Source organism: Theobroma umbraticum, unplaced genomic scaffold (genome assembly GCF_002168275.2).
Source record: "Theobroma umbraticum cultivar Fairchild unplaced genomic scaffold, ASM216827v3 scaffold_228.0, whole genome shotgun sequence".
Classification (NCBI taxonomy): Eukaryota; Viridiplantae; Streptophyta; class Magnoliopsida; order Malvales; family Malvaceae; genus Theobroma; species Theobroma umbraticum.
The window spans coordinates 1,042,657-1,054,564 of record NW_018397274.1 but is presented as its reverse complement, the minus strand read 5'-3'; the positions used below and the strand labels follow the sequence as shown (position 1 = coordinate 1,054,564).

Here is an 11,908-nt window from a genome sequence, read left to right as displayed (position 1 = left end):
ATATATAAACACAAGCTTCTGAATATATCAGAAGAAATAAAAGGCAAAACCCAAGCCTAAATTTCTGAGGCATGTCCGCTTAGCAACAATACCTATTCTAAGAAACCTTTAAACCTTTATAGGAGCCTTTTTGTTCAAAGAAGGTTTAATTTGGTGTAATTAGCCTTTATCTGAAATCAGAATCATAGCTGCTTCATACTTCAAATCCAAACCTTTGAATCATGGATACCACCACTCAGCTATTTCATATTGCAGACACTTGTACACATGTAAAACTGACTGAAAAATATAACGTTTTGCACTATTTACCACTTACACAACTTAAATCCTCTACATATCTAAACCTATGAAATAAAGATACCCCTAGACCTTTTCTTATTGGATGGTAAGACACCTATCATACAGTTGGATGCATGTCTGATGCTACAAAAGAATTAACAATTCCTATAATTTCACATATAGAACAGATATACCACTCATATTCTAGGTCTTAGATATGTTAGACCAAAAGCACTTCTTTTATCCCCTATAAAATGTCCTTTTATTGTCTCAGCTAGCAAAATAAAGTCTGACAAAACAAAAAAGATAAATGAACTTGATGCAGTAATAATTTAATAAATTTTGAAACTTATAAGAAATATGGCTACTTGCTTATATTTTAGCATTTAATTGGTGAAGGCATGTCTTAAGAAACCATGAAATATATTATAAAAAAGAGACCATGAAATGCAACTACGATCAGAAGATAGAGAAAGCCCTAGCTATCAGCAACTACCAAAAAATGAAAAAGAAAAGGATGCTTGGATAATAAATTTAGAGACTACATAAATGGGAATGTGGAATAAATCCAATGTAGATTCAACTCTTCTGTGTCAACACATATCCAACTCAAAAGGCAAAGATGAGAATGAGGATATGACCACTAAATGGATCCTTTGTATCATTGATAATACAGAGAAAATGAGTGATATCAATTTGCAAAGCACACAGTTCAGATAAGTGATAAATTCCCCCCATTATTTAGCAAACAAAAAACCTTTCAAACAATATATGAACTAAAACACTACTACTGTTTATACTGATAAAAGCATCCACAAAAAAACTCCTGCTTCACTTATTCTCATGCATTTATACCTCTTCTACAGATACTAAGATAAAATAAATTTTGACACTAGTATCAAAAGTAAAGCAGCTATGAACAACATTTTTGTTAGAGAACCAATCTATGCAGCCAACAAAAATACAGCCATATCCCAAAATTCTTACCAGTTTTTTGCTTCCCTGTCCCATTATTATCAAAAAAACCCAGAGGCAGCCCAGATTGTGTATTGCTAGCCTGAGTACGCTTAGCTGCATTAGCTTTTAAGTTGTTAATTGCCTGTCCCAACATAAAGCCTCTCATTAGTAAATTCTCAAATATGAATGAGAGAAGATAAAAGGAAAAGTATGGCAGCAAACAAATCATGGAACATGTGATCAATGTGAAACAAATAAATAATGGACCATATAATCAATGAGGAAAGTGAAACTGCAGATCCTAATCGTAAAATACTTGGAAAAAAATTAAGCATGATGCCAAGGATTCAAGTCTTACTTCTACTCCTATTCTACATCTCCCATTATAGGAAGTTTCAAAGCTGGAGGTAGTTGTGATTTTGCCCCAAATTATGAATTAATCCAAGAATATTTCAAGATAACTCATAACAATCATTGCAAGAAAAGTTTTGACATTTAGCGGGAAGACTGCTAATATATATCATTGCTACAAAGTAAGGAACACAATCACAATATTTGAAGCTAAATGACCTCACTAAACATTGAAAAAAATAGATAAACAAATGAAAAAATGCTGTAGAAGATCAGATATTGACTTGAAATCCACCCATCTCTGTTTCAAGAAAAGAGATAATGCTGGGATATATTAACCCAAAGACTTGATCTGGTCAAATCGATAAATCATTCAAAGTGGGACTAAACAATTTAGAGGAGTAGACAACTGTCAAAAGCACATTTCCAAAAGCCCTTCAGATTATGGTCCATAAACAATCCTCAGAAGAATGTATGCCCTAAGATTAAGGAAGCAAATGAACAGTGCAAGTTCTAGTTTAAATATACTCAAACTCTTCCTCTTCAACCTTGCAAAATGACACCAATATTTTGGCAATAGAATAATCAAATCACAACTAATCTGACAAAAAGTAATTCCTTAAACTGTAAAGATTATAAGAAAAGGACCTAGCATATTTATTTCAAAGTAAGAAGAACAGGAAACACATATTTGTTATTTTGTAGCATTCTCTACACACGACAAAACCATCATACCAATCAACTGTCTCCAATACCTAATAAATGACCTAAAGACTGTTCTCAAAGGCACCCAATATCATCAGACATCCAGCATAAGAGCCATGCCTGATGAGTTCTCACACATGCATATTTAACTATGCTTCCTTATCCATACCAAATGCAGCAAAGTGTTTAGCAGAATTCAGTCATTTGCCTATGCAGTTACTCAAAGACCACCCCAACCTAACATGACCTCCTACCAACCAAAAGATAATGCTCAACTTAAAAATGATAACGCATTTTCCAAATGTTGGGTAATGATAACCTCAAGGTATAAATCTGGATTACTTGAAATCAAGATTCACAAGGTTCTTTATAGGTAGATAGTAACAGTCTCTTCAAACCAATGGAGCTTATTACAAGATACCTAAGACTGAAACCTGATCACTCTTCATCCCCATGTATCTGGTAAAGCTAGTGAAATGCCTCAACTGATAGGAAAATCTAGAACTAAACATTTTGCATTGCTCTGACGAAATTAATCCATGCATGGAAGTGTAAAGATGTGAAAATAGCATGAATATCTGTACCAATTTTTGTGCAACAAGTATTATGCAAGTCATTTAGAGATAAGTTCTTAGAAATCAGAGCTACATACACGTACGATAATGAATGAGCAACTGCACTTATTAAATACATTAACATCATAGCAACATTTTGAACCTACTTGTGGCAGAGAGTTGTGTCAGGGTTCTAATTGTCATTCACAGGGAAAACAAAACATTACCTCATGATGTTTACGAGAAGCTTGGTGTGCGTCCCAATGGGACTCAGACTTCAGAACGACATCACAAATCTTGCAGACAGGTTGATCCAATTCATTGTACCTGTATGTGCAAAAGAAAAGAAAGAGAAAATCCGGTCAGCATATAAGTCACGACTAACTTAGGCATAATACAACGATCACCCTTGGACGATGCAAAGTGAAACAGAAAATAGCAAATGGGACAGCCTTAAAGAAATCAATTGACAAGAAGCACAAGTGCGCATCCATTTTCACGCATCCTGATTGTATACTTAAGAATGTAGACAACGACAAGCACATGCTTTCCTCTCCTCCAAACACAAAAAGTGACCATCTCTAGAGGAAATAACATCTTCCAAAAGCAACGTCCTCAAGAAAACGATGCCGTTTTACAACATATCCATAACAACAGTACAATCATCCCAAAAAGCAAGAAGAATTCCAATCCAAACCTGCCAAAAGTTTCCCCACAGCATGGAACTTCAACATCCAGAAGGATATTTTTCATACTAACTCTTTAGAAAACAGGCATAGAAAAGCAAGTCTAAAACACTTTCAAAATTAGGGGGAAAATCCCAAAATAGAAAAGCATCACCAGAACAATAAAACATCCACCTCATGGCTGAAGTATACGCTTACATGGGGGTGATGTGGTTAGTTTACCTGACAAGGGGAGAATCTATGCGCTTGTCCTTCTTCTGTGCATTCAATTTAGCACGAAACAACGCTTTGTTCCTTGCTTGCGCATCCATTTCCCTCTTCTTATAACCTTAACAATCAAAACCAAAACACAAATTCTTCGCCGGCAAATTGCAAACAATTGCTTTCAAAGAAGATAAATTTTCTATAATCAGTGCTGTAAAGAGAACAAATTATCACAACAATGGAGGGAGCGAACGCAAGAAAGATACAATACAGCGAAGGATTTGGGTTTCTGGTCCTTTTCGGTGCCTCTAATGGCGAATTCAGGCAAAACTCCGCGTTTCGATGCGGGGTTTTTTTTTTTCCCTATATTTATGAATTTTTATTTTTTTATTTTGTGATATCGAAATAATATTTTAATTCAATTATGTATTAAATATTTTAAATTTATTTTTAATTCAATTATATATTAACTTTGGGATAAATATATTAAATTGTCTTTAGTTTTAAATATATTAAATTAAATTATCTTTAGTTTTAAATAAATTGATTATCATTAATTTGAAGAAAAAAATCTATTGATAAGGAAATTGATTAAAATAGAAAAATGCTGAAAAAGGGAAAAAATAAAAAACCAGGGCATTTTTAACATCCAAAGTAAATTTGAATCAATATTAATTTGATTAATGGAATTCTAATGCTAGTTGCTTTTTCAAGATATTAATTAAACTGAATTATAATTCAATCAATTAAATTTTATTTTGATATTAATTTTTAAATGATTTTAAGACTAATTAAATCTTTCAATGGTATTTATAATTTATAATTAATTAATTTCATAATTTTGTAATAAAATACTAAAAGCTTATGAAAAAAATACACACCAAGTCTTTGTACTCATGCGTTTTATTTAATTTAGTCTTTATATTCAAAATCGAAGCAATTTAGTCTTTGATTTTGAAAATTGCTTCAATTTAGTTTTTTTCACTAAGGATATCTAATTTTGTCATTAAAAGGATGATGTGGTATATTTTGATGACATGGCTTATTTTGACGACATAGTGTAACAACTCAAGTCCAACTATTCGCTAAGCAACGTTTTGGGTCTAAACCACATGACCCTCAAAAGTTTAAACTCAAGTTACTAGTAGTAGTAGACTTGGATTGTTATATAAGTTTTAACAATCACATTCACATCAGATGTGAGTTGTTGAGTATCACAATCCCACCCACTCAAATCCTTAATATTACATCCATAAGAACAATATCTCACTAGAGCAACGTAAAAGCTCACATCGGACTAACGCAGGCTTTGATACTATTTGTAACGATCCAAGTCCAACCACTGGTCCAGTAACTTATTAAGCCTAAACCATATGGCCATTAAAAACTTAAGCTCAAGTTGCTAATAGTAGTAAACTTAGATTGTTATATATGTCTTAATAATCACATTCACATCAGAAGTGAGATGTTAGGTATCACACATGGCACTTATACGATGACATAGCAATGTCACATGGCCTTAATATGCTGATGTGGCAATGTTGACATGGGCAAGTCAATGCCATATGGCAGATAAAAAAAATTTCTAAATTTTTTTCTTTGTATCAAGTCATATAGATTAAATTGAACAAAAATATATAGTACATGGACTAAATTGAACAAAATTGAGATATTGAGGGTCTAAATTGAAAAAAATATTTAAAAAATATAAATATTTAAAAAGATTTTGAGTACATGGTCTAAATTGAACAAAACATATGGGTACAGAGACTTTATGAGTATTTTGATCAAAAAATAATATGAAATAAACAAATAAATAATAAACTCGACCTTTGAAAAAAATGACTTTTCATACCATAAGGTAAAGCGATCATAATATGAACAGACAGCAACCATAATATGAACAGATACTAACCCGTTAAGATAATTATATTTTTTTATTTAGTCTAACTATATAATAATATTGTACAATTATTTTAACACGAAATAAAAAGTAAATATATTTATATTTGAAGTCTATATATATTAAAAGTATTTTAGTGTATATATATAATAACAATTATATTTCTTATAAATGCACCTAATATATATAAAGTAAATATATTAAAAGACATTACAAGGTAATTAATAATCATAGTTTCATGAATTAATCTAATTAATTATACGGGTATGTCCTTAATTACATGAAATTAAAAAAATAGCTAAGTTTTAAAACTATTCTAATTTCATAACTTCTTTTGAGATAATTAAGTTTATATAAACAAAGATATATACATTATAATTAATATTTTTTAAGTTATAATTTTTGTAATGTTAATATAAAATAGAAAGTAAATATGTTTTAAAGTATACACACACACACACACACACACTAAAACTAAAAGTATTTTAGTATATATATAGTAGTAAGTATATTCTTTATAAATGAACTTAATATATATAAAGTAAATATATTAAAAGACATTACAAGGTAATTAGTAATCATAGTTTCATGAATTAATTTAATTAATTATATGAATTTTTCTTTAATTACATGAAATTAAAAAAATAGTTAAGTTTCAAAATTATTCTAATCTTATAACTTCTTTTTAAATAATTAAGTTTATATATTATAAGTTTATATAAACAAAAGTATATATATTATAATTAATAATTTTTTAAGTTATAATTTTTGTAATATTAATACAAAATAAAAAGTATATATGTTTATATTTAAAGTGGACATATACACACACACACTAAAAGTATTTTAGTATATATATAATAGTAAATATATTCTTTATAAATAAGCCCAAAATATATAAAGTAAATATATTAAAAGGCATTACAAGGTAATTAATAATCATAATTTCATGAATTAATTTAATTAAGTATATAAATTTATCTTTAATTACATCAAATTAAAAAAAATAACTAGGTTTTAAAACTATTCTAATATCACAACTTCTCTTAAGGTTTATATATTATAAGTTTATATAAACAAAGGTGTATATATTTTAAATAATAATTTTATAAATTAAAATTTTTGTAATGTTAATATAAAATAAAAATAAATATATTTATATTTAAAGTATATATATAATACAGTAGTTATATTTCTTATAAATGAACCCAATATATATAATGTATATATATTAAAAAACATTTCAAGTTAATTAATAATCATAGTTTTATAAATTAATTTAATTAACAATATGAGTTTGTCTTTAATTATATGAGATTAAAAAAATAGTTATATTCGAAAACTATTCTAATATCAAAAACTCTCTTTAAGTATATATATTATAAGTTAAATTTTTTGTAATATTAACACAAAATTAAAAGTAAATATATTTATATTAAAAGTATATATATATGTAATAGTAATTATATTCCTTTGTAATAGATAAGATATTCATATTATTTAAACATCATTAATAATCTAATATTTTTTAATTTAAATATACTAATATCATCACATTAATAATTTAAGTAATCATACATTTTAATATATTTGTCAACATTTAATAAAAGAAATTATTTGTAAAGATAGTGAAGGTTTTAATTGTTTTTTATCTTTACATGGGTTCAAATCTAAACACCAGCAAAAATGGACTTTTTAATTTAATTATTTAAATATCAATAAAATATATATAAATTGGTATTGAAATTAGGTTTGGAGCGGGTATTCACAGAACCTGAATATTAACATAATCAGGATGCGAGTAACGAGTACCTAATGGGTGATACCTGAACTCGATAAAGGTAGTGAAATCATTACCCGAACTCATTCCAAACCTAGTTATAAGGTTCTCTAACTCAATATAACTGAATTGAGTACTTATGGGTATCTTATAATAGGATGCCCATTGACATTCCTACAGATAACAAAATAGTTAGGAATAGCAAGAAAATCTTAAAATTGCAAAAACTCTAAAACAAAGATGAAATAGGAAACAAAATAGTAGAGGGAAGACATTCAATGATTAAGAATACAAATTTTGTTAAAACTATGTTAGGCCTCAATCACAAAAGTTGAATAAAAAAAAGGGATAATTGTGATCTACATAATAAAAATACAAAATAAACGGTCAATGTTATTGATCAAATTACCTATATTATCACAATAATAGCATAAACAATGGATGAACCAAGTACAATAGTATGATACATGCCTTTGACAAAGTCCCCAAAGAATAACCATATTGTTTGCTAAACAGATGCGAAAATAGTTGGGAATAGCAAGATAATCTTAAAATTGCAAAAAGTCTAAAACAAAGGAGAAATAAAGACACTCATCATAGCCACATTCTCTTTAACAAATTAAAAAGTAGAGAGGGAGAGAGAGAAAGATAAAGTCATCAGCAAAAAAAGGTATCATGACCATTAAAGGAAAAGCATTTCATGAGGCCAATATTCTCAGCCGCTTCCCTTAACTTATTCCTAATAAGAAAATGAAAGTATACTTAAACAATTAAGAAAAACAAAAAGGCATATTTTAAACATAAGAAATAAATGTTGGCATGTATAGTGAGAATATAATCATTCCCAATTAAATCACTTTCTTACATTTCTTGTTGATTTTTGCATGTAATGACTATTGTAGATTCCCCATAATCCTCCCATTGTCTTAAAAGGGATTGATCACTACAATAATTATACATGATTTGACATTAATAAAATGATTTAATTATACATATGATCAATGGAGACAATGGGTTCCTAGATCTTCTACCACAGTAAGGTCACAAAAGAAAATTGGAATTAAGAAATTGACTCATAATCAGGAAATATACCTTTGCATCAGTTCTGCACACATGCTAATGGTAGCATTTGTAAATTTGGGCAGAAAAGATTCAGTCAAATAATCGAAAGGGTAACATACATGGAAATGTGGGAAAGAGGACTTCTTTTTAATATTATTTAGTTTGAGGGTGGGAGGGGATTGTGGAGTCAATGTTAGAAAAGCAATAGAGACTAAAATTTGAAATCAAAATCTCAGATTTAAGAGTAGTTCAAGAATCCCACGAGCATACTAAGACACAATCTTCCATGATTTCATAATTTTATAAAACCTGTCGTAAGAAGTTCAAAACTCAAAATTTCGTAGTTTAATAATATCATTTGGGTGATGTGAATAAAAACTATAAACTAAATCAAAATGCTTAAGTTCCTAAACAGAGAAATTTACGAAATGAGTTCAGCAAAGCATATAGTAACTATACCCATAAAAAATTTATATAATCAGCTTAAGCATTCTAATTTATAAGCTTTATTTTTTCAATTAAGTAGACCCACTAAGTCATTCCCTTTTCTACTAACTAAAATTCAGCCATTAAAACATCCTAAAGACATTAAAAAGGTTATCACGTTTTTTGTTTGTAACAATTACACTACGAAAGAAGTAAAATTTTTTATAATAGTAACAATTAGGAAGCAAAACCGAACCATTTTAAGGTCTTGTTCAGCATTAGTGGAAACAAAGTCTTGAAGCTTTCTATAGAGGGTTCTTTTGGTAGGGAAAGAGGATATGTTACAATAAATGAAGTGGAATGCACTAGAGGTAGTAAAAAGGAAGATTAAAGTAGTCCTTGAAGCATAAGTGCTTTGGTGATAGACGGTGAGGGGAAACAAATGTGGAGAAAGCCGTAAAGTACGACAGACAAAAAAGGTTGAGTAGAGAGAACAGTTAGAAGAGCTTTGTAAGAGTTTTGAGAATAATATTTATTGAGTTTCTGATAATTACTACTTACCCCCAATCTCTAAAGCTTTCATATTTATACTGAATATAGCACTTTTTTAGAAGTAGTTGGGAGAACACATTCAATTAAGGGAGAATGTGCTTGTCATAGAAAAGCACATTAAAGAATGGTTTATTGAATATAAACTTCAATAATGGGAAAATGTGCTTATCATAGAAGAGCACATTAAAAACGATTTATGGGATATCAAGAGTGTCGTAATGTATAGGTTTGGAAACCCAACTGTTAAACGGGGGGAATTAGGAATCGCCATCAATCTTTTTTTGTCTAGGTGTGATTGACCATTTATTAAATTTGTTCTTCTCTACGAAGTCTTAAATTGATTTTAGGTTCGTCTAAAGAACAAGACTCAGTTTACGTATTTCAAAGCTAGGGTTTTGGAGTATGGTTATGCACGTGGAAGGATTAGCACTCCCGTGATGCCCATTTCACGAACGATACCATCTAATCATATGCTATTTTATATAAGCTTTTATTTTTAAATTTATTTCATTGTGTTTTCTCAATCATTATTTGTTTATTTTATTAAACTGAGTTACAACTTACTCTTGTGTCGTGCATATGATGCAATCGTGAAATGCATGACGTAAACATTGATAAGATGTCGAATGAAAACCTTTTATTAAGTTTGTTCCTCATATCTGCCAATCATATTAGTGGGACCCGGAGATAACCACTCATTTAGGGAATCACCCGAGAAAGCTCACCTTCGTAAGTTTATCAAGTAAATTCTTTCATCGACATAATTATTTATATTTAAAATATTGTTTGTGAAAGCAAATCCTAGTACGAGCAAAAATTTTTTATTAAAAATAATTTTCGAGCCCTCCCATCATATTTGTGGGACTTCAAAGTGTCTTTTCACTTAAAAATTTTTTTGAAGGGACTTGTCTTCGCATGCCCTTTCAAAAAATCCCATCATCGAGGCTTTGACTTTATGAACAATATGTCTACATGCCATGACCTTTAAACGATGCAATGATGGTACGTGACATGTTATAAATTCCAATGTCCATTATTAATTATTCTCTATATTCATTATTATTATGAGTTTACCATCTTTGAAATTTTTATTATTATTATTTATTTGTTTATCATCATGAATGTCATTAGTTTTCACAATTCTATATAATTTTAAAACTATATATATTTCATCTATTTCTCCTAGTATTTAATATTATTATTTATTATTATTGCTTCATTATTCCTTTTGGTCCTTTTTTTGTTTGACTAATAATTAGAGTAATGCGCTTTTCATTTACTTAGGATTATAAACATCGAGACTCGAAATTAAAACATTCTCGTCATTCTAGTAGGGTTTTAATCGAAATCCTTTACTTAGAAAAATTCATTCGAGATTTCGATTTCTCGCATTTCGAATGAACATTCCATCATTAATATGATTTGATATTTCCTCCACTTATAATATTATACATGTACATGCAATTTTTACACATATATAATTTATTTTCTTAATTATTAACCCTAAATATTACTTCTCTTTTTTATTCTATTTTCTTCCATACCTATTTTTTATAACTAAATATTTACCTTTTATATTTTAACTCATCACTATTATTATTTTATAACTAAATATTTATTTACTTTATGTTTGTTTAATAACTAACTGTATTTAAACTATTTTTATTATTTTTGTTATTATTATTATTTTTATAGTTTTCTACTTATTTTAATTTCTTAACCCTAAAATATCTTTTAAAATTTTTATAACATTTTTTTAAAAATAATTTTAATTAAACTTATATCATCAAAAATATATTTATAACTAAATAAACTGTTCTGGACCCAAAACAAACCAAACCAACAAATTCACGAAAAAATGGAATAAGGGCTCTTACCTTACTAGGTTAGACTGACCCAAGTTATTGGCCTATGGAAAGGAGCCTAAGCTTGTTGCAGCCTTCCAAGCCTTTCTCCCAAAACACACCTTCTGGTGTTTATTAAAGCAGCTCACTTTCTTTTTCAAAACTACGTCATTTTAGGACTAAGACTTACTTCCTTACAACGACGCCACTTGGCTCCCAAACCCTATGTATAAAAACTCTATTTTCTCCATCTATTCCATTTTTTCTCTTTTTTTCTCTCTATACTAGTGGATGTTCTATCCTCTTTTTAAAATTCAAAACCCAAACACCTAACCCTACCTTTTTTCTTTGCCGATCTTCCACTCCTACAAAACCCACTCCTAAAAACTCTTCCTTTTTACTCCAATATGAAAGCAAGAAGGAAATATTATGAAACCCAAAAAATCCTTCACCTTCCGAATGTCAAAAAACCCATTTTTTACTGTTTCTCATGTTTTTTCACTTTTGGCTTTGTGTTGTTTTTTCTTTTATTTTGATTGTGATATCTAACTGTTTGATAAGGTAGAAAGTTAGGATTTTTTGGGTTTTTCTTTTGCTCTAGGGTT

General features: G+C 28.9%; 1 protein-coding gene across 2 annotated transcripts in view; it reads right to left on the bottom strand.

Moving 5' to 3' along the window:
• LOC110427288 (zinc ion binding protein) overlaps window positions 1–4,066 on the bottom strand; it is a 9,046-nt gene extending 4,980 nt beyond the window's left edge. For both annotated transcript variants that reach the window (XR_002446249.1, XM_021442779.1), the window contains exons 1-3: window positions 3,755–4,066; window positions 3,074–3,173; window positions 1,267–1,378 (exon numbers count right to left, since the gene is read on the bottom strand). Coding sequence is in view for 1 of the 2 variants with exons in the window: in XM_021442779.1 (XP_021298454.1) it covers window positions 1,267–1,378; window positions 3,074–3,173; window positions 3,755–3,843 (301 nt within the window). In the remaining variant the exon portion in view is untranslated. The remainder of the gene's footprint in view (window positions 1–1,266; window positions 1,379–3,073; window positions 3,174–3,754) is intronic.
• Window positions 4,067–11,908: the final 7,842 nt, after the last annotated feature.